Source organism: Siphateles boraxobius, unplaced genomic scaffold (genome assembly GCF_051911475.1).
Source record: "Siphateles boraxobius isolate OS27281-9 unplaced genomic scaffold, OSU_SipBor_1 26, whole genome shotgun sequence".
In the NCBI taxonomy this organism is placed as follows: Eukaryota; Metazoa; Chordata; class Actinopteri; order Cypriniformes; family Leuciscidae; genus Siphateles; species Siphateles boraxobius.
The window spans coordinates 18,724,499-18,748,774 of NW_027508876.1; the positions used below are offsets into that span (position 1 = coordinate 18,724,499).

A 24,276-nucleotide genomic window follows, 5' to 3' on the forward strand; every position below is an offset into this window, starting at 1 on the left:
CTTACAAAAGTGTGCATCAAATATGCTTATTACGGAAACTTGAACGTGCGTATGTGACACGTTCAGACATCATTGGTTCTCGATCATCGCACACGTACATTTGAGCTTTTTCTTTTCCTTTTAATGGCGGCTGGCAAACCTGCTTGAAGGTGCATATCGCCACCTGCACGACACCTGCGTGACCGCTGACATAAAATAATGGATAGGACTTAGGATAGCCGATATCTATCGGTTTAAAAACTGCTTAATCGGCCCGAAACCGATCCTTAAGATCATTATAGTTCATGTTTTTTCTTTAATTTCTTAGATGATCTGCCAAATGTACATTTTGTCTAATGAATGCACAATGAACCAGCACAATGAAATCAACAGGTAGGCCTAAAATCAATCACTGGGTACACACACATCAGTGGATGAAACACTGATCAGCCCATCTAATAAGTGGTCACACTACATTAAAAATTTAAAAAATAAAAAGATAAAAAGCCAACCTAAACCACTGCAGTTTTCTTAATTCTGCACACTCACTGCATGCTGAGATTCCCTCTGTTAGGGTCTTCATGAGTTTAAACTGAAGTAAGTGCTGCTAGTGTGTCATGCAGGTTACTATGCAGGTGTTCAGAGTGATTTCGGGTCTTATTATGTAGTCTGTTGACCACAAAAATATTGTTGCTGTCAAGAAGTTCAGAACTGTACTATTAATTAGCAAAGAGGAGATGAGGAAAAGCAATATAAACCTGAATAAACAGGAAATACATCTGTTGCACACTCACACTACTGCTGTAAGTGGAAAACAGAAGTTAATCACTCAGCAGACTATGCAGAGCAGAGTCATAAATGACCACCCCAGAGACAACCATAAACTTCCTGCATACACATCTGCTCTGTATCATACCAAGAATTTAGATAAGAGTGGATTTGGGGATTTTTCTGCCGCTCAATAAAAGTGAGAACCCTCGATCACTATATAATAAAAACATGTCAGTTTTTGTCATTATAAAACTTTTGTATACGACTGAAGCATGACACCAATGTTCAGGGGAGTTTCCAGCAGCTGTTTAAATGATTTCACAATAACAAAACCTTTATAGTCAAAGAAAATATGTCAACAAAGCAGCCTAGATAAAACTGACTGGCAGAATCACATAGGAATAAATTAATAAACCAACAAATGAACATATAAATGATTGAACGAGTGAACAAACAAACGAATGAACGAGTGAACAAACAAATTACTGTACGAATGAATGAATGAATGAATGAACGATGGTTGGACAGACAGACAGACAGACAGATAGATAGATAGATAGATAGATAGATAGATAGATAGATAGATAGATAGATAGATAGATAGATAGATAGATAGATAGATAGATAGAGATGAGGATGGATGGATGGATAGTAAATAGATAGATAGATAGATAGATAGATAGATAGATAGATAGATAGATAGATAGATAGATAGATAGATAGATAGATAGATAGATAGATAGATAGATAGAAACGGGGATGGATGGATAGTAAATAGACAGACAGACAGACAGACAGATAGATAGATAGATAGATAGATAGATAGATAGATAGATAGATAGATAGATAGATAGATAGATAGATAGATAGATAGATAGATAGATAGATAGATAGATAGATAGTATATGAACAATAAATCAATTACAATTTACAAACCTGTGAAATGAAGCAGTGGATAATCAAAAAGTCAATTAATATAAAATAAAATTATCAATCACTTTGTAATCACATAATATTTAATTCATTATCATCAAAACTTCTACATTACTTACTGCTGTAAACTGAATATCTGAATAACTGAATAGTTTTTTAAATATATGATAAATATTGTTCATATTAATTATTTTTTTGATTATCAAATTCTTGATCTATTTATCCACTTGTAATTGATTGCTCACTTGATCGAACATTTTCTCATCTGATTTATCGATTTATCAGTTAATTTATCAAATGATTATTGCCTGGCCCATATGGGTATCCCAGAAAGATAGAGCAAGTGAGTGAAAAACACTGAGCTTTCTTATTTCACACCTGAACAGTGCTATAAATATAGTTGGTTATATGGAACACAGACGAAGGACGTTGTCATGGTGCTTAAGCAATAGGTGTCTCACATCTATTCTTCATGAGTAAGTGAGGTGGGCTGACAGACCGGACAGAAGAGCATTATGAGGTTTGGGTGTCGTGTCGAGTGGGAGTGTTCTTGCATAGATGATGCAGTCAGAAGACTTGAGGAAATCTAAAGCAACTTTCTCTCCAGTTCTAGCACTAGCTCTTCAGAGAGTGAGTATCTCTTATAATCTGTCTGGAAAATGTTCTCCCCGCACACAGTCTGCTGCCTTAAGCGTTTGTTTCCTGCGGTTAGAATTGTGAAGGAATGACTGAATTCAAGTGCAAAAAAATCGACAACTTTTATCAACAACAAAAAAACTTAAGAGAATACTTTTAGCAAAATATAAATCTAGTTCTTTTGATTATATCAAAACAGCTCCAAGAGACAATGCATAAGAAACAAAGGAACCAAAATGTTCCTTTTTTGCAGTAAACAAGCCTTTTACTGAAGGCATAGTTTTGCATCAGGAATCTAGTGAGATGTAACAAAACCTCATTATCATGATTCATATACATCTCCAGCTGTGAAACTCCTCATTTGTTTCCTAAAGACTCTTTTCTTGACACAGGAGAGCAAAAGTCATAACAATTTGTTTTGTACTTAAAATTATTTGTTATAATGTGTTCTTTAGATAAAGTCTTCAAAAAGACTCTTCCATCTTATTTTAGGTACAATTTTAATGATATATTCTTTAAGCCTTACTCTTTGAGTGACTTAACCTCATAGATTATTCCATCCCTTCAGGAAATTATCTCGAAAAACCTGAATAGTATTTTAGCAAAAATATCCTCAGACTTGGAAAATTGGTCTCATCTCCCTACTTCTTTTCATGTTTGTATATCTGTAATTAAAATTAATGTTCTTGCACGTATTAATTTATTTTCATCTATAATTCCTTTCTCCAACTGCTGGCTTCTTGAATAAACTCGATGCATGCGTTTCTCGTTATATATGGGATGGGAAATGTCCTCGAATCAAGAGCGTGGCAGATTACATAGAGGTCTGTCTTTCACTAATTTTAAACTTCATGCTCAAGCCTTTACGCTCCGCCTTTTATCAGTCTAGTTTGATCCTGATGCTTCTGTGTCATGGAGAGCAATTAAGGAATCTATAGTTTATCCCTATGAACTGAAGCATCTTGTTTTTTCCGGGGTTCCACTGAGGCAGTGTAAATCTCAGTTTAGTCCTATTGTATCTCATCTTCTCTCCACTTGGAGGGAAGTCGAAAAGCAAACACACTAAGTTACAATCTGGCATAGGCATTCGCCTATTTTTCATAATATTAATCTTTTGTCTGGCAAGGCCCCTTTTCATTGTCTGCAATGGGAAAAAAAAGTAAACACTTTGGGAGAGATGATGATATGGATCTAAAATCATTTCAGAACATTAAAGCTCAATGCAATTTACAAGGTACATCTTTTTATATGTATTTGAAATTGCGACTAAGATTGGCCCTTCGGGCATATGGGGTGCCTTGGGACTCCCATTTATCTATTCATCCACTGCGCAAATTAATCCTTCCTTCTGAGAGATCTCCCTCTTTTTTGTCTGTTATTTATCGGTATCTTCTTGAGCATTCATACAGACCCTTATCTATTAAAACTGTTTGACCCAAGGATCTTAATGAAGATGTGGATGTTTTATTTTCGGATCAGGTATGGAGGATCTTTAAGCTGTCTTCAAAGAACCACAATCATCAAATGATACACTGGAAATTACTACATAGGGTTTACTTGGCTCCTATGAAACATTTCTATATGAATCTCTCCTCCTCTCCCAAGTGTAATCTTTATTCCCTTTCGAGGGAACTCGCGAAGTCCTACCTGTTTCTGTGTTTCAGGAGGAGGCAGGGGATTTATATAACGTGCCCGTCGAGTACCAGGACCTGAAGGAAGTGTTCAGTAAGTCCCGTACTGCTTCCCTCCCTCCACACCATCCCTACGACTGTGTCATAGACTTAGTGCCAGGTAAGTCTCTGCCTAAGGGCAAGTTATACTCGCTCTCTGTTCCAGAGAGGGAGGCCATGGAGTATATACATTGCAGGCCATACATTTCTGATTCTCTAGCATCAGGGTTCATCCAGCCTTCCTCTTCTCCAGCGAGTGCGGGGTTCTTCTTTGTGGGTAAGAAGGATGGTTCCATAAGACCTTGTATTGACTACGGGAGTTGAACAACATCACGGTAAAGAATACTTATCCTTTACCGTTGATGTCTTTGGCTTTCGAGAGGTTGCAGGGAGCATCAGTCTTCACTAAGATCCCCAGAGCAATGGTCAAACAGAGAGAGCCAACCAAGACTTGGAGAGAATGTTGCGATGTTTAGTCTCCAAGAATCCTTCCTCCTGGAGTCAGCAACTTTCAATGGTGGAGTATACTCACAATTCGTTACCAGTGTCATCCACAGGCCTATCTCCGTTTGAAGGTAGCTTAGGTTACCAGCCACCAGTTTTTCCGAGTCTGGAATCTGAAGTCGCGGTCCCCTCCGCCCACACTTTCGTCCAGAGGTGCCACCGCACATGGACCAGAGCCCGTGAGATTCTGCTCCAAGTGGGGGCACGCACCAAGGCTACGGCCGATCGCCACCGGTCGAAACCTCCCCTATACGTCGTCGGTCAAAAAGTGTGGCTTTCTACCAAGAACATTCCTTTGCGCGCCATCTCTAATAAACTAGCTCCTAAATTAATTGGCCCGTTTTCCGTCACCAAGATCATTAGTCCGGTGGCGGTCCGACTCAAACTCCCTCCTGCGTACAGGAGAATTCATCCCGCTTTTCATGTGTCTAAAGTCAAGCCCGTGTTTTATTCTCACATTAATCCGCAAGTCCCGGTTCCCCCTCCGCCGCGTCTAGTAGATGGGGAGCCTACTTAAACGTTAACCGTATTCTGGACTCGAGACGGATGGTACGAGGATTTCAGTACCTAGGGACTGGGAAGGTTACGGTCCGGAGGAGAGAAGTTGGGTGCCTGCTAGGGACATCCTGGATCACTCTCTTATCAATGATTACAATCGACAGGTAAGGGAGTCTGGGAACGCCAGGCGGCGTTCCTAGTGAGGGGGGTAGTGTCACGGTTTATGAATTCTCTGCCTTCTTCTTGTCTTGTGATTATGTGTGTGTGTGCAATGTGTGTGTGTCATTATGGGCGTGTTCTCCGATTACCGCTGATCAGCAGCGGCAGCTGCATTCACTTTCCTCTGGCTATATATTCTCAGTGGCTGGTATCTCTTGTTGTCAGATCGTTTGGTATGTTCCTGTGTTGGTTCCTGTCTCTCGTCGTGGTCTTCTTCATGGTCTTCGTTCCCTGGATGTATTCACCTGGTCTGCACTGCCGTTTCTACTCACCTCATCCCCGGATTATCATCACTGAACATTCACCACCCGGTTGCCTATCAAAGTCCCTGCGTCACTCGCTCTGTTCATCCATCTCTGTGTTTCGTGTCTGACCAGCGTTCTGTTTATTCTTCAATAAACGTACTTTACTGCACCTTGCTTCCAGTCCGTTCCTGACAAGATGTGTTGAGCATTGAAAGGGACACAGTCATGGGGGGAAAGGATTCGCCATCTCTTCCCCCAGCGTATGAGGAGCTGGTGGAGTTGATTACTAAAGCTGTAGATAAATTAAATATTTTATGGCCAACAGAGAAAAGGGGTGCTTGTCCTAAAAATAAATTAAATTAAATGAGCGCTTCCTTTCCTCTATTGTTTCACCTCCACTACTGGGCCTTCCATTTTTTCCCCATCTGCACAGCGAGCTGTCTAGATCGTGGAATAAACCATACTCTTCACGACTATTCAGCCCAGAGGTTCATGTTTATTCAGATATTAGGGGGTTGAGAGAGTATGGCTATAGGGCTATGGCAGCTCATGTGGCCACTGAGAGATACCTCTGGCTCAATTTGGCGGAGATCAAGGAGAGGATACATCTTTCCTTCTTGATGCTCCTATCTTCCTTATGGTCTCTACGGCGACACGATTGTTTCGGTCGTCGAGAGTTTCCAGAGGGCCAAATTTCAGTCACTTTTTCTTCCTGGTCATGACATCCATTGGACTAGTTGACATAGATGCTTCAGATGCATTCACGCTGGAAGCGTTCCCAAGGCGTCATCGACGAATCGTCTCGTTACCTATCTCAGGGATCTATGGTTACAGTCGTAACCTGAGACGTTCTCAAGGATCTTTAGGCACGTACTTGCACTTCTTTTGAGACTGTCCCTTTCTCTCACCTTTTTGGACCCAGCTCACACAGGACTTATCATATCTGTTGGACACTGATTTTTGTTTGACCCCACACCATTTTTTCTGTTTTACAATTTTAGGGACCTTACCTTATCCATTCAACAAAGATATTTACTGTTTAAAAAAAAAGTTAATTAACCGTTGGAATCCTCCTCACACAATGGACAGACGAACATGGACAGTGTCTTTGCTGGGCATTATATCGATGGAACTCTCAAACACTTCTTGTACTGTATGCATGCATCCAATGTTAAGACTGTGAATTTATGGCATGCTGCTTTTGATATTGTGTCAACTTTTTTAACATCTATGTCATTTATTTATTTATTTATTTATTTATTATTATTCATTTATTTATTTTATTTTATTTTTTGGGTCTACATTCTATCTTTGTATTTTATTTTTATTTTCTTGAAGTCTACCAGGGGTGGGTTCTAGATTTGTATAGTTGCTTTTTGCTTTGTATTTTTGTGTTTCTTGACTTTAAAAAAGAAAACTCAATAAATAGTTGTTAACAAAAACAAACTTCATAGATTATCCTGCGAGAATAAAATGTACAGTGAAAGACAACTTATGGAATAATGAAAATAAAATGAAACAATCAAACTTTGTTGACCGGTATTTACAGGACTTAAATTGTATTGCTGTTGATATCTACATAAATTGTTTTACATAAGGATTAATTTCTTTGTCTTTAAAAGTTTCCCTCAGGATCATTAGAATTCAGAGTAAGTGTAAAGCACACATTAATTTGTCTTCCCTGAAACTGAGTGTCAAGATTATATCAGTTTGAAAACCAGCCCAGTTGAAAGCTTGTTGAACTTAGAATAAAGTAAATTAGTGAAGAAGGCGATGCATACAGCCAAATAAAGGTTCTTTATTGACATGATTATATGATTTCCATTGCAAAAAAGGACATTTAAAGTGGAAAAGGGATCTTTAGACTATTAAAATGTTCTTCACACTTAGAAAAAGAAGAACTGTTAACTGAAAGGTTCTTTGGGGAACCAAAAATGGTTCTTCTAAGGCATTGCTGTGAAAACCCTCTTTTGGAACCTTCATTTTTAGAAGTGAAGTTTCAGTTCAAATGTTAAAGATGTTACATCATTTGGGGAACACCTGATAAGAACTGGAAGCTGAGGTAATGCCAACTATCCAAGATAAAAACAAAAAACCAAGCCAGCAACAAAGCTGAATCTATCACAGTCGTCCAAAGGTTAACAATATGTTTAAATTTCCACAGATTCTTATACAGCACAATTACATGCTGATAATGTGACTTAAGTGAAACAAATACATTTAAAACAACACTTAAACCACTAACACATCTTGTCCATTGCAACCAGCTGCTTTCCATCAAATGTGAAACATCCTCCAACATGCAAGTCAACCTGAATTCCTATGTTTGCTGAAATAAATAGCAGCAGGAATGTCTTCTAAAGGATGCTATTAGCTGATGTTTGGTACATTTTATTCCAGAGTCAGTACCAAAATGTCTTTTCATTCAACTTCTGACATTGTGAGAGTGGCAGAGACCACTGCAGCCTTTATCAGAGATTCAAGAGGGTGAAGTGTGCTAAAAGTGCAGGTAAGAGGCTTTTATGAACACTGAAGTGTATGATTTACACTGTTAGTGAATGCTTCAGTTACAATTGCCATGTGTATCATAGCTGAACCAAAACTGTGCGACATTTTGGTTTTGCAAAGTTTCATTATTCATTTTGTTCCCCCCCTGGTTTTGCTAAGTGCCTAATTTTGCCCTTAATATGGAAATAGATAGATAGATAGATAGATAGATAGATAGATAGATAGATAGATAGATAGATAGATAGATAGATAGATACTACTTCTATTCGTATAGAATCCTATAGCCTAATGCACTATAGCGAGAACAATAATAAAAATTAACACAATTAAAGCTATTTAAACAAAAAATAAATTCCAATTAAGATTCACAGCAAAAAGGGGACATGTTATACAGACAATGTGCAAGTATTCGCAGAGATACAAGAATGGTGTTAGTGAATGCGTAAAAAACAATAAAATAGACGAGTAGCTATAAAAAAAATAATCATGATTAAAGCCATAATGATTTTTAAATTTGATTAAATTCAATTAATTTTCTGGTTAATTCCTCGCTATCTGGACAGGTGCGCTCACCCCTTCTTCGAGGTAAAAAAAAAATTAAAGAAAAGAAAAAGTAGTAGGATATTTTAAGATGCATTGTCTGCAATTAAGCACGTGTATGACATGCTAAAGACGGATACATATGACTTGCTTAAGGCAACATTAGCATGCCTTTATAAAGTAAGAGACACGGCTCCTTCACTCGTCCCAAAGTGCTCACTACTGCATACGTCTCTTGAATCAGGATCCAACTTCTCGGTGGCTCTCTAGTCAGATTTATCATGGTTTTTACTAAATATGCGAGGTAGCCTACGTTATACATAATAGATTTAAAATAATTTAACATATGTTAACATGCCAACGGTAGGCTATCATGCTGGCTGTAATGAAACCACCAACTGTATGCTATTTAAAAATACAACAACAGCACAAAAACAAATAGGCTACTTACCGGAGAAAACACGCAGCTCAGCTTTAAAGCCAATAAAACCAATTTTGAGGCGTCCATCGCAGATGCTTTTTCTTCCGTGAATGTTCGATTACTGTGAATTGAAGAGAAAAAAACTTGAATCCGTAAAGTTTATCCTGCTTTAAAAAATAAAGTCAATCAAACGTTAGATGTCACAACGGACACAGTGTTGGCAGATGAGTAAAACATAAGTTCAGATGAGGGGACATCATCATTAGAGCCCAGAGTGAGCAGTCCTCCGGGTGAGTGGCTCATATTGCTGCTCGAGCTGCTGACAGTTCAGCGACCAATGAGCGAATCACAATCAGAGCACGAGAGGAGCTTCACAGCTTCACTTGCGAGATATATTGACAACACACTCAAGACTGCATCACTCTTGTTCGTCATCAGCTTACGACTGTCTTTGTTGCGTTAGTGCGAAAGCAATAGATGAAATGTCAAGGTCTATGCTCTTTGTGAACACCTGGCTGCAGAAAATGAATCATGTGTGCGCTTGTTTGGTCTTGTTTAGTTGGTTTCAAATACGCTTAAAAAATACAATAAAATGTTTAACTGCGTGTTGCCTGAACTGTGGAAACGTCGATTGGTCGATGACGACTTCCAGTCGGTTTGAAACCCGTTCAAAATATCACTGCACAGCTCCCGTAGCCGTCCGTTTTTCAGCTGTTTACCTTATTTTGTTGTACAGCAACGTTCCTTTATGTGAGGGATTATCTTCTACATACAGGATGTCATGTAATGAAATTGTTTATTTTCACAACAATATAAAAGGCGCAGACCTGAGGCACTGAGTGCGGAGAAATATTTTTAAGTTAAAAAACTATAAATTGCCTATAGGCCTATAATGTAAGGGGAAGGAGACAATTCCAAAATATGCTGTTATCTTTGCATGGTTTATGCTGTTTTGTTCATGTTTAAATATGTGGTCCTAAGATGTTGTTCTCCGATTTCTGAATTCAAACACTAGCCTATCTAAAATATTTATCTGGAGCAATCAAATTTGTACTGCAAATTATGCAAATTGGACACACACTTGCTTTCTTTGTCATTAGCAGACACATCTCATCCCAAGTAGCCTTACTTCATTAATAAAATGTATTTATTGTTTATAAATAGCCTAATTGCTGAAGCAACTTGAGGTTACTGTAAGTGCCATGCTCAAGGCATGTTGATTGGGTATGTCATCTGAGGAATATTTGGAGAAAAAAATAATTTAATTAAAAAACTGAGAGAATTCATTATTCTGAATACAAGTCTGTAAGTGCAGTGATTAATATGCTGTTATATTCCATTTTACACATGATCCATCACAAAGCTGATGTAAACAGTCACTTTCTAATACAGAAAATAGTGCAATTAATGCAAGCGAGCTTTTCAACACATAGGTACAATCAACCTAAATTCACACAAATTCTCCTTGTCATATATATAGGAGTGCATGATATTCACAATTTTGTTCGATGTTATATTGCCAGCAAAATCATTGGATATATGTTATAAATATTATTATTCACATCTGCTGTGTTCAAATGTTCCTCAATGAAATTAAGCTGACATTAGAGACAAGAATATCTTTCATCTATGTGCATGTGAGGCAGGATGCAGCATGTCTTGTGATAAATAAGCTCATTTCTGTGTCTCAGAGCAGAGCTCATTGTAATCCTTTTACATTTAAACTAAATCACATTTAGTGAAAAATACTCACTGTAATATCTGTGTTGACACTGCTGAGGTTCCACCGCCCCACTTTTGAATGTTCATTGATTGATATGCTTTCTCTCCCATGCAAATAATGAGAATCAGCTATTCTGTGCTTGCAGCATTTACTCTGAAGCATGTTATGCATGTGTGACATCTCATCAAACAGAATTTGTGGATCTATAACAGGGGGTCGAGAACCTATGGCTCATTGACAAAAGTCATGTGACTCGCCAGGTCTCTCACCCTTTACCAACAAATTATCGATAAAAAATTAGACACATCATAGAGATCAGCTTTCTGCAGAAAAAACAGCCATCACAATTCCTTTGTTGTACTGAAGTTAATGAAAAGTTACTGTTGCACGATGCAATAATATACATTTTTTCAAGCAATTTAATGGATAATATTTGGAAATGGTACATTTTAAGGTCTGACTTCAGTTTATATGCAAGATACATACTCACTCTTGGGTTTTAAGATGTTACGGTCACTTGAAAAAGAGAAGCAAATGAGAATCTTAATTACATAACCATTCAAGGGTTGGGGCAGTGAGGGCAGGTGTATTCTTATGCAGATTTTTACCTTTGGATTACATTGTATTTATTCAGATCTGACTTCAAATTGAAAATTATTTTTAGGCCATAATCTTCCCTTTCTATTGAAAACCCTTGACGTTCGATATTTCAGTAAATGCAAATATTGGTCCTGGCACTGCTGTCATGGCTGTTCCTTTTTCTTGTTGTTAAGAATAAATAGCTATTTACAAACAAACATGACGCCAGCACTTCCGGGTGGCACACCTAAGACAACAACAGTGTTGTGTCGGCCCAGATCCGGCCCACATCTGGTACGCGTGGAAATTCACATCTACCAGATGTGGCCCGGACCTGGGCTGACACTATGTTGCTGTCTGGGAAAGAGCTGTTTTAGATTAGAACTTCAAGCGTGGAAGCGTGGTTTCCTGGTTTTCGTCATTGTCATTTCATCTGTTCCTCTCGTTCAGAAGACAAACTAATGAAAGGGTGATGTATGTCAAAAGCACTGCAGTCACATTACTATATCGATGAATTATAACTCACATGGCTCATGCTAAAGATAGATGAGTCTGCCTTCTATTCCTTTGCATTAGTTTTCCATGAAGAGCACCTCAAACTTAATAGCCCATGAAGCCTAAAAAAAGATACATATATGTCACTCAGTATATAGGGTCTTGGAAGTTCAAATATGAGAAGGGAAGACTTCGCATTTTAATTGACATGCCCTTTCACGATTATGACCAAAATGTGGGAACAAGATTACTTTCTGGTAAATTTCCTGTTTGCCACATTTCACAACCAATCAATAAACCTGTTCGAATAAAGTTCCTTTGAGGCTGAGGAAAGTGTGGGGATTTTGAGGTGCAAGACTTTTTTTTCTGCATCTCTGTTATTCACTGAAACGTCTGTTTCCTTGGAGAGTGAGTCAAAATTACACAGAACTTACTCCATAAAAGATCTGTTTAAATCCTCATGGATACGTCATAAGTGAGAATATTTCAAGGCTTTAATTGAAAGTAGCTGGCTTGTTAGCTTTCACATGTTTCTATTGGGCGTATGTGAGGAAGAAAATATGCCATTCCGTAATTAACAGAGTTTGTTGTGTGCTGGCAGAACATCATTACTCATTGCTGTGTAAAATCACTCACTGAGACTTGTAAATGGGCTTGTAATTTTGCAGTAGGCTCCAACATGCTGCTTGGTTTTAACAATCACTTAATTGTTAAAGATTATTAGGCGTCAACTCTACGATCCTGGGTGCGATAATGAGTAATAATGAACAAAAACTCTTTCAACATGCAGTGGTGGAAACTATCTGATATTGTGAATATTTTTCACTTTTATTGGTGACAATATTGGTCTTTTATAGTCTACATAGTCATGCATTTCTTTAGACAAAAGCATAGTGGATTGCATTTTGTGTAAGAACTGTAATATTTCTAATTATTAGTATGCACCAAATAAAAACTGGAAGATTGGTTAAAATAAATAAATAAAAACAGATGAGAAATTGTTTATAGAGTGAGGTGTGCAAATGATTAAGAAGAGTCCTTGACATGGTTAAGCATGATGTGTAACAAATGATTTGTATTACATCTAACCCTAAAATCAATTGCAAAGTGTATAAAAACAGTATACTAAAATCAATTTCTATTACCGGGAACATATCAGTCTTATTCCCTCGCTTATTAGCTGACAAACATTAGACAAGTTAATAATGATATGGCCATAAGCTACAAGGACTGAAGAGGAACAACAACAAAAAAAGGTAATTGTTAAAAAATTATTAACCCTGTAGTCAATAATTGTATCCCTTAAAACTCATTTTAATCACCAGAATGACATTTAGACATTTTTCCTTAACTTAAATTTCTTCATGCCTTAAAATAGCTTGAATGTAACTTTACACCCTTGCCTCATTTAGTATACACGGTTCTATGAATATGTAAATTAGCCCCTCCTCCACTCACAAACTCCAGCTCAGGGATCCACTCGTTGATGATCATACGTTGACCTGATTGGTTACAAGGCAGTTTGTGACATCAGAAACACCAGCATTTCAAACTGCATTTTTGAGACTGTCTTTGGTTTAATGCAGTTTTAAGGAGAAAATACTCAGCAATTGTGTTGACTTATGCATTTGCACATGGTTTGTCTTAAAGCATATTAAAAACATTAAATAGACATACTTATACAAATAAACAACATTAAAACCTTGATTTTCACCACATGGAGACTTTTGTCCCCAAAAAGTCAGTCACATTTATATGGATTTGTACGGTACAAAACAGTTCAACATATTCATAAGGATATAAATTTTTATTTTATTGTAAATATATATGTATGATAAACAGTTTCTAATCTTTTTGCAGGTTACATCATTAAGCCAGTAGGTGGCAACAAGCAACTGACTTTATGGGCCCAATCATATTGCCAGTGCAATGCAGTGCCAGGCACGATGCAACTGTTTTTAGCTAGTTTCAGCCCGACACAGTTATCATTTTCCCGTCCTGCGCCACATTGTTTAAATAGCAAATGCATTTGCACCCATTTGTGCGCCCATGGGCATGCTGGTCTGAAAACAAGGTGTGTTCAGGCGCAGTGTTGGCGCGTTGCTATTTTGAGTCAACTGAAATAGACTGAGCCATTGACCAACTGAAAACTGGTCTAAAGTCAATGGCGCAATATCATTTTTTTGTTATTTAAAGAGCCCGTTAGTAATATGCGCCTATAGTCGGGTCCACAACGCGCGTACACTTTGTCCTGTAGATGGTCTGCTCGTGCGCGAGGTTAAAGCGTGTGAGTAGACTATCTACGAGACAAAGTATACAGTAAAGTTTGATTGTGCTAACCGCATTGGCCCCGTCGTGAACAACCGGCCGCGAGTTATGATTGCCAGGATTCATCATGATGCTGTTAAGACTGAAATACTGCAACTTGCCGGTAACCAAAGCCCGATCACCTTCGACGGGGGTCGTATCAGTATTTTTCCGGACTTTCCCGCGGAGGTGTCCTCCCAACGCAAGCAGTTTGACGGAGCATGGGAGAAACTGGCTAAAGGAATAAAATGTGGTCTGCTGTATCCTGTTTGTCTCATCTTTACTCATGAGAAGATGAAGAAAATAGTTTCGTCCCCGAAGGAGGCCGAGTCATACATTGACAGTATCTCACAATGAGGGATCGCAAAGTATACTGTGGTACATCATGGTAAGACACTATGCCTAGTTGCGGATGGCCGACGCAATCCATGGACTCGTCAAGCACAGGTGTTTGTGTGTGAAGCCCAATTTATACTTCTGCGTCGAACTTACGCCGTAGCTACGCCGTAGGCTGTGCGTAGCGCGCGTACCCTCCGGCGTACCCTGACGTGCACCTCTCCAAAAATGTAAAGCCCAATTTATACTTCTGTGTCGAACTTACGCCGTAGCTACGCCGTAGCTACGCCGTAGGCTGTGCGTAGCGCGCGTACCCTCCGGCTTACCCTGACGTGCACCTCTCCAAAAATGTAACAACGCGTCTATTCTACGCGGACTCAAGCGCTGTGATTGGTCTGCTCAAACCGCTTCCTCAGGTTTCACATGCTCCCGCTGCGTGCGTCAACGCGGACAACGACGCAGAAGTATAAATTAAAACCAAAGCGTAGGCTACGGCGTAGAGGCTCCGGCGTAGGTCCGACGCAGAAGTATAAATCAGCCTGTGTGTGCACATATATGCGTATATATGTCACGTGTATATATACATATATATATAACGTTGGATCTATAACTCTTGACGAATCAGTTGGGCCATCCTCATATTTTGTCCTTAAAGACTTAAAAATGATCAGGTCGGCATTGTCCGAAGATTGTTTGAGTGTGTATGCAAATGTGTTTTTTAAATGTGTACAGAAGGTTCATTCATTTAGTTAGACGCAAAGTTTTTTCCTCACTACTACGAGTGGAGGCGGAGCTGTGTGTTTTTGTTTCGAAGAGCAGTTAGGTCACCAGTCGATTTTTGTTTTCTTTTTTGCTTTATCTCTTTTCCCCTCCTCTTTGTGTTCCGGTCAGCTGTCCCACGTCTTAATGGGGTATTTTGGTTTCCGCAGGGGTTCGAGAAACGAGTTTATTGGGTTATATTCAATGCCAGCCTATCTTTGTATTAGAAATGTTTATTTGTTTTGTTTTTTTCTTCTTTCGCACATCTAACAATGCCTATGATTTTACTTAATCACCACTTATTTTACCCTGTGATTTACCTCACGCTGCACTTGGATGAGCTCCTTTAAGAAGCATTTGAATATTCTGAGCTGGAATGTGCATGGTTTAAATAATATTGTTAAAAGATCTAAAGTATTCACCCATTTGAATTCTTTGCATGCAGACATAGTGTTTCTGCAAGAGACTCATATTAAGCATGTCTGTGCTCACAGATTTAGATGTAGATGGCTAGGCCAAATGTACCACTCTACTTTCTCTTCAAAGGCCCGTGGAGTGTCTATATTAATACGCAAGAATATTCCCTTTCAGCATTTGTCCACTAAACAGGATATCAATGGTCGTTATCTTATTGTGACTGGCACTATTTGAGAGAAACATGTTACATTTGTGAATTTATATGCTTCTAATTTCGATGACCCACATTTTTTTCGGTCTGTTTTTAATATCATACCTGATGTTGACTCCACCCATCTTATTATTGTAGGGGACTTTACAGTAATTGCATTTTGGACCCTTTTATGGATATGCATTCCCCTAGCCCTCCTAAACTTTCTAATTCAGCTACTGTTCTTAATAATCTCATTCATTCACTGAATATTCTTGATATTTGGAGACTTAAGCACCCTATTGACAAAGACTACTCTTTTTTTCTAATGTCCATAACTCATATACAACGATTGACTATTTTTTAACGGATTCCAAATTAACCTCTAAGATGTTATCCTCTTAATATCACAATATTCTAATATCTGATCACTCCCCTGTCTCGATAAAAGTAGACTTTGGAAACTCCCTCCTACTCTTGGTGTTTTAATCCCACTCTGTTAAATGAGGACCGTTTTAAAGAAACTTTTGCTACCCGTATTGCTGAATTTCTTTCTCTGAATGATAAAGGGGATGTGTCTGATTCAACATTATGGGAAGCTCTTAAAGCTGTCATTAGAGGCCAGATTATAGCCTTTCAAGCAGACTGAAAAAGCAGAGGCGCAAAAGGCTGGTAGAAATCGAGACCGAGTTGCCAATGCTGGAACATCAGTTCAAACTCACATTGTCCAATTTAACTTTGGCAAGTATTATAAAGCACAGATATGAATATAATACACTGTTATCTGCCAAAATTAGTTCCCTTTTATTAAAGATAAAGCAGAAACAATTTGGTGACAAACCCAACCGCTTGCTAGCTTGTCAACTTAGAGGCATTCAAGCTAGTAGAGCCATAAAAACAATCAAGTTAAATCTGGGGCCTTGACCAATAAACCAACAAAAATAAACAATGTATTCCGGGAATTCTATCAGGAATTCCTCTCATTCCTCTCAAAGTAGTGTAGACTCATCTGATATTACAAAATTCCTTCGCTCTCTAGGACTTCCTAAAATCAGTGCGGACACAAGGGAAAACTTAAATTCGGACATAACATTGGAAGAAGTTTTTACAGCTATTAGAAGTTTTCCCAATGGGAAAGCGGCTGGTCCGGATGGGTTCGGCATAGAATTTTATAAAGCCTTTTCTAATCAAATTGGCCCCCATGATGCTAAGGATGCTTAAAAATTCTAATGAAAGCAAAAAATTACCAGAAACACTTTATTCGGCAAACATTGCATTGATCTTAAAGAAAGATAAAGATAGTACAGACCCTTCCTCTTATAGACCCATTTCCCTTCTCGGCAATCATCTTAAAATATTTACTAAAATCTTAGCAAATCGTTTAAGTAAATGTATCAGTTCTACAATACATAATGACCAAACATGTACGATCATAATGTACGTAGGCTTATGAACATTGTTTATGGGAGTAGAGGAAAAAATGACAAAACAGCCATTCTAGCCCTAGATGCTTATAAAGCATTTGACTGTGTGGAATGGTCCTACATATTAAGCACCATCAAAGAATTTAGACTGGGAAAACATTTTTCTTTGTGGGTTGAAATTTATCTTTGCCCCTCTGCCTCTGTTCTCACAAACAATAATAGATTGCCCTCTTTCCTCCTCCATCGTGGCACCCGCCAGGGCTGCCCACTGAGCCCTTTACTTTTTGCTATCGCGATGGAACCTATAGTGATAAGTATAAGAAATCATCCACATATCTCCTGTTACGATGGGAGGTGTAAAACACCAGATTTCGTTATAAGCTGTTGATGTTCTTCTTTTTCTTTCAGAACCTTAGAAATCTCTGCCTTTCTTGTTCGATCTAATCAGGGAGTTTGGTACCCTTTCTGGATATACTGTTAAATGGCAGAAAAGTGAATTTATGCCATTATACGATGATAATGGACCCAGTTTTTGTTAATAATCTCCCCTTTAGGTCTGTAAGTGAATTAAAATATCTTGTTATCACTGTCCATAGACATTTCAAACGGTTATATGATACAAATTATAAAGTTATGATAGACAAACTGAAGAGTGATGTAGACTTGGTGAGTACTTCCTTTAACAATGATTGGTCGTGTCAAGGCAATCAAAATGGTTACCTTACCCAGGTTTCTCTATTTGTTTCAAAATGTACCAATCTTTCTAACCCAGTCATTCTTTAAAACACTTGACTCGGTGATCATGCCATTTATTTGGGTGTATAAAGCCCATCGTATATCTAAAGCTCATATCTGTAAAACGAAAGATATACTGTAGGAGGTTTAGGCCTTCCCTGTTTTCAACACTACTATTGGGCAGCCAACTTAAGGGCTTTAAAGGGACATTGTGTAGGAATTTCTCCCATCTGGCAGTGAAATTGTATTTTGCATTCAAACGAATTGTGCTCTCCAGCGCCTCGCTTTTTCAAATGCGCGTTGCATCTACGGTAGCTGTTATGTACCAAAAAGCTATGATAGGATGTCTTCTAATAGCACTTCGTCGAGTTTTCCTTCGGGTGAGCAGGTTTGTTATTTCAAACAAACTGCAACTAGACACAACGAACAAACGAATGTTACAGTATGAATAATAACAGTGCAATGCAGCCTTTTAAACTTGCCGGGGCAGCGACAAGCGCCTCTCACTGCTCTGCTCCTCCGTTTCTGCTGCTTTCAGTTAAGTGACGCTGGCTCTGAACGAAAACGCGTTGTGGAAACGCTTTTGCCTTGTACTTTTTGCCCCTCTCTGCTATTATAGTTTTTCAAGATGGCGGAACGACATGGAAGCCTCCGTGGACCTACCCGTCACATGTATATAAAGATAATAAATTTTTCGTTTACGAGGATAAGTCAGATAATTGGCAGAGGTATTTGTACACCATTGAGGACATATTTGTAGCGTCTGGACCAATCACACACACAAATTATTCATTTTATCTAATGAATAGTCCGGCAAACTCACTCTCCCAACAAAGACCAGTGTAACTTCCCCCGAAACTAACATCCCAATGAAGCTAACACCACTGGCAGAACTCGGGGTCCTGTTACTTAGATATGGATTTTTACGACCTCTAAAATGGAATTCCTGACAGATGTGACATACACATAATTCTCCTGAGAAGGAGAAATAAACCCAGTTAATCCTATATATATATATATATATATATAACCACTTGAGAAATGTATAAACATGTATCTAATTTTCACATCTCATGATTTTCCTTCTGATGTTGTTTTGGCCTATGTTTTCTTGTAAATTCTAATGGGTTAATGTTTCAGACTTTGCATACTATGGTTAGCCAACATCATATGCCATATTTGGTCTCTATAAATTGGTACTTTGAAGATCGAAATGACTGTGTACATGATTTGTCGATAACAACAACAAAGAATATTTCATAGTTCTTCATCAAGCTAACACCCATCCAGCGTGCACATGCAAATGAGCCCTCTTGGAACAAAGACCCATAAATCAAATTCTCCCGCCTGGAAACTCCACCTTTCTCACTGGTCGAGCAAATCCTGAGAGGCGGGACCTTTCTAAAGCCTCAAATAGCATCCTCAACAAGCCCTCCCTCTCTTGGTTTCTCAGAACGTTCGGGATGTTGTGCTGTCCTGCGTGGCCTCACCACGGCCCCAGGGCCCCTGGCCTTGACCAAACCAGCCATGTGCTAATTCAGGTGAGAGAGGACTCTCTCAAGCACGACAAAATCAAGGACAACCTCAGGATTTGGTCAAAACGTCTTCATTCAACGCAGAAGAAGTCCATCTCAACTCCCACCATCTGCTCTACAGGGCCGGCAGGCCACAAGCTACACTCCAGCCATGAGAACAGAGTCAAACTAACCACGCAAGTTTATCATATTTTCTTCAATCTAACTCAGAAGAAAACGATTGCAGCTTCAACATTTGACACTCACGAAATCATCAACAACTTCAAATTTTAACAACTTCAAGAATTGTGTCCATTGCAAACGCAAATTGCAAGTATACTTTTAATGAGGTGCTTTGAAAATGATAAACTGATGGCTCTTTTCGTAGTTAAATCGATCTTTTCCATAGTTCCATTTCCTGCCTCCGGTTTCATTCACTTTAACCATCTACATATGAATGCATGAATGAATGTGTAATTGTTTGTATGTTAGTTATGTTTTCGTGTTTTTGTTAATAAAACTTGTGCACAATATGTGTTTGGTTCTGACTCCCTGCTTGCATACAAAGTTTAATTTACGATCTTGACCCTGTTACATGCTCTAAGCGCTGTACATGCTAAGAAAGACTTATTTTTCTGTAGAAATGAGAGATACCCTTTTCTTAGAATAAATGAATAATCAAAAGAGTTCGTTGGATGAACTGCTTAATTGATTGTAATGTTAATTTAGCTACCTCAAGTTAATCATATTAACTGATCCAGATATTTATAATCAATTATAACCAGTTATTATTGATTATTAATAATTAATAGAGCTGATTTGCTACATATTTATGAATAAAAATATTGATTTTAGATAATAAAATACCTAAAAAGCTACACATAGTCCCTTTAATGTATTGGTGTAATGCATATCCCAAAGTATTGACTACTACCACCATTCCTGCGTGGCTTGTTGTTGAGCAGGATATTCAGGATTCCTCCCTCCCTGCATTACTCTTTGCAGAAAATAAACCTATTATAACATTTAAGAAATATAACCCCATCGTTGTAAATTCTCTCAAGGTGTGGTATCAGCTTAGAAAGGTCTTTAAACACCCTCAAACATGCTCTCTTACTCCTATAGTCTATAACCATGCATTTCCTCCCTCGCAGACGGATCAAACGTTCTTATCATGGAAAGAAAAAGGAATTGTATTGATAGGCGATTTATACATTAAAAATGTATTTGCTTCCTTCACCCAGCTTAGACAAAAGTTTGGACTACCCCCCTCTCATCTTTTCAGGTATTTACAAGTACAAAGCTACGTTAAAAGTAATATACCTAACTTTGAAACCTATAAACCCCCTGAGCATCTTTATTACTGTATGACCTTTGAACTTGATATGAAGGGTTTGGTTTCCAAATTTGTTGAATGCTTAAATGACTCCAGATTTCCTACTTCACAGTATTTAAAGATGTCCTGGGAAAAAGACTTGGGTATAGATATTTCGGAAGACTCCTCGCCGAGGCCCTTCGTGGTATTAGGTCTTGCTCCATCAGTTCTAATTTTCAACTGATACAATACAAAGTGGTGCATAGATTGCACTACTCTAGTACAGAATTACATTCTATATACCCCTTTGTCTCGCCTTTGTGTATTAAGTGCAAGTCCAATGAGGGTACATTGGCTCATTTATTTTGGTTTTGCCCAAAAATATGTAAATTCTGGTCTGAGGTCATTCGTTTTTACTCAAAGGTACTTAAGACTGATTTTCCTCATGATCCCAGTGTTGCAATATTAGGCTGGGCCCCTTCTTTAGTGACCTATAACCTTAATCAAATCCAGACGATACAATATGGGATGACAATAGCGAAGAAGGTAATTTTGTTGATGTGGAACAAAGAGTGTGTACCTAAATTTGAGACGTGGATTGCAGAGGTTAGCAGTGTGCTACATATGGAAAAGATCAGATACGAAATTGCTGGTAAACCGAATTAATTTTTGCAGATTTGGAATATTTTATAGAATTTCTGGAAGGGGATTGTGGAATTTAACATGTTGGACATACTGTATGTTCTAAGAAGTACTGTAGATTATATAGCGTCTTGCAGGGTGCAATAACTCATCTTATTTCCATAATTGGGTAATCATTGGTATTGCCATTTTATTTAAATATTTTACTTCCAATATATGTGTATGTAGAGATCTGCAATGTGTATCTGTATGTATATAATAATGTATGGGCATTGTATGTTTATGTGTGTATATGTACTTATATGTATATATAGGCATTTATCATTATTGTTTATTTATTTATATTTTATTATTACTTATTTACTTTATTTTCTTGTTACTTATATGCTGGCATGGGGTGGGGGGTTGTTCTGTAAAAATGTGAATAAATATATAAATATATTTAAATAAAATATATAAAAAAAGAGAGAGAATAGGGACAACCCCTTAGACCATGATGTGCCGGGGCACCGACTACTTTTCTTGTTGTTAAACTAGCAAAAGTGGATTCGGACACGCCCTAAGTGCACTTCCGCCGTGTGCGTTAGACCATGCGCTTAGATCGTTAAAATAGTGCCCTATGTGTTATTTAATGAGTTATTTAATCATTAATTCAACAGATTTGTTCAAAAATGTAACAAGTGTCAATTGTTTTAGGTTTATGAGTGTGTCATTGAATCGTTCCCTTTCGTCAGCTCACTATGACATGAGTCAGAAGTGATTCTGACGAATGGGGATTTCTACTTCGAGTGTAACTAAACGAGCCAATGCACATTGGCATGCGATAATTGCACCAGCTGCTGTGCATCGCACCACGAGCATATAATGAGCAGCAGGTTCCTCGCATCCTTGTCTTTCGCTAGAGGAGCCAGACGGTGAATGCTGTACCTGCCCTGCAATCTTATCTGAGAGTGTTTTAACTTCAAAAGATGAGTCTGCTTCTTCAGGAGAACGCCTCTTCAAGCTGGTGTTGGTGTTACAGCACAGACAGCGCTGGCCGCGATCTCTCAAAGAGCAAAACAGCTGTTTTCACAGCTCAGAATGTTGCGACTTCAATGAGTTCCCACTGTAATAGTGTGTGTGCTCATGCTGAATCAGATTAAGACTTGACAGCCACACTTTCACAGGCTATTCTGGGGGCGCAGTGTGACGCGTAATCGCTTTGCCCTGGCCCAGGGCCGGCTCTAGCCCTTTGGTTGCCCTAGGCGAGATTGATTTTTGCGCCCCCCCCCCCCCCCCTTTAAGAATAATGAGTATTTATTTAACTAAACAAAAATGCTCTTATAGTCACTCCAAAACTTCAATAAGCAAATTACCACTTGAACTGTAATAAATTGTTTATACAAATGCTACAAAGAACGTTCAAGGATATTTCAATCATCCTACATAGTTGCATTGTACAAATACATTTTATCGGACCATGTAACTTGTAGTAGATAAATGACAATTACTACCACCACTACTATTATTACTAATGTATTAGGCTGCTACAAGGCTAGGGGGGTACGGGGCCATGCTCCCCCGTAGGAAAATTTTGTGCATTTTAAAGTTAAATTAATCAATCTGGTGCACTTTGAGATTTCAAAATTAAAAGCTCCAACCCATATTCAGTGTTCAAATTAAACAAAGAAAAATTCAAACCTCTTTTAGTTAGTGTCTGTCTACATTACATAATAATAGTTATAATATTAATCCCATGATAATACTCATATATTGTAAAACAATGCACTGAAAAATAAAGGAAACTTTCATAAGTTTTGTACTAATTTCTATACTAATAGAAAGAGTATTTTTCTATACTTCACATTAAAGATGTGATTGGGCCAGCCCAGTGTCAATCAAGAAAACAACCAATGGGCCGCTGATCTAAGTGTTTCATGCGGTGTCAGAAAAAAAGCTAACGCTGACTTTTTTTTGACCAATGCATTACACCAGCACTAACCCAGCGCCGCCGATTAAGCAAAACAAAACGATTGGGCTATTTCTATTTTAGCCAACCGGGCCTGGTTCCCAGAACTTATGCTCCTCGCGACAGCATCTCCTTGGCCCATTCCTCTAGGAAGGACCTGCTTTCCCAGAGACGGGGCACTCTATGGCACCCGCGTCCATACCTCTGTAAACTCCATGTCTGATCTCTGGATGGGACGCGGAGGTTCTAGGTGACCTACCCCAGGCGGTGGTAGACATTATCACTTCTGCTAAAGCCCCCTCAACGAGGCGCCTCTTTGCTCTGAAGTGGAACCTGTTAGTTGAAGGGTGTTCTTCCCACTGAAGACCCCTAATGATGTCCGATCAGAGTCATGCTTTCTTTCCTGCAAGATGGGTTGGAGCGAAGGCTGTCTCCCTCCACCCTCAAAGTGTATGTTGTCGCTATCGCCGCACACCACGATGCAGTTGAAGGTAAGTCATTGGGAAAGCATGATCTGATCGTCAGGTTCCTGAGGGGAGCGAGGAGACTAAATCCGCCTCGCCCTCCCCTCTTTACCTTCTTGGGACCTGTCTCAAACACACTGCAGAGACCTCCCCTTGAACCACTGCAGTCAGATGAGTTAAAGATCCTGTCACTAAAGACTCCTGACCACTCTGGCTCCCATCAAGAGGGTAGGGGACCTGCAAGCATTTTCGGTCGACGAATCATGCCTAGAATTCAGGTCGGCCAACTCTTTCGTTGTCCTGCCTAAGGTTCCTATCACTCCCTTCAGGGACCAAGTAGTGAACCTGCAAGTGCTGCCCTCAGAGGCAGACCCAGCCCTAGCTTTTCTCTGTCCCGTCCGCTCTTTGCGGTTATACGTGGACACAACACAAAGCTTCAGGACCTCAGATCAGCACTTCGTCTGTTACGGAGGCCAGCAGAAAAGGAAAGGCTATGGATAGTGG

General features: G+C 38.8%; 2 protein-coding genes across 2 annotated transcripts in view; one reads left to right on the forward strand and one right to left on the reverse strand.

Annotated features, from left to right (window-relative positions):
• Nucleotides 1–9,371, reverse strand: part of vipr1b (vasoactive intestinal peptide receptor 1b) — a 62,938-nt gene extending 53,567 nt beyond the window's left edge. Inside the window, exons 1-2 of the mRNA XM_077244622.1 lie at nt 9,136–9,371; nt 8,955–9,045 (exon numbers count right to left, since the gene is read on the reverse strand). Coding sequence (XP_077100737.1) covers nt 8,955–9,045; nt 9,136–9,227 — 183 coding nt within the window. The 5' untranslated portion in view covers nt 9,228–9,371. The remainder of the gene's footprint in view (nt 1–8,954; nt 9,046–9,135) is intronic.
• fam162a (family with sequence similarity 162 member A) overlaps nt 1–24,276 on the forward strand; it is a 155,805-nt gene that overhangs the window by 71,285 nt on the left and 60,244 nt on the right. The gene's annotated exons all lie outside the window — the stretch shown is intronic.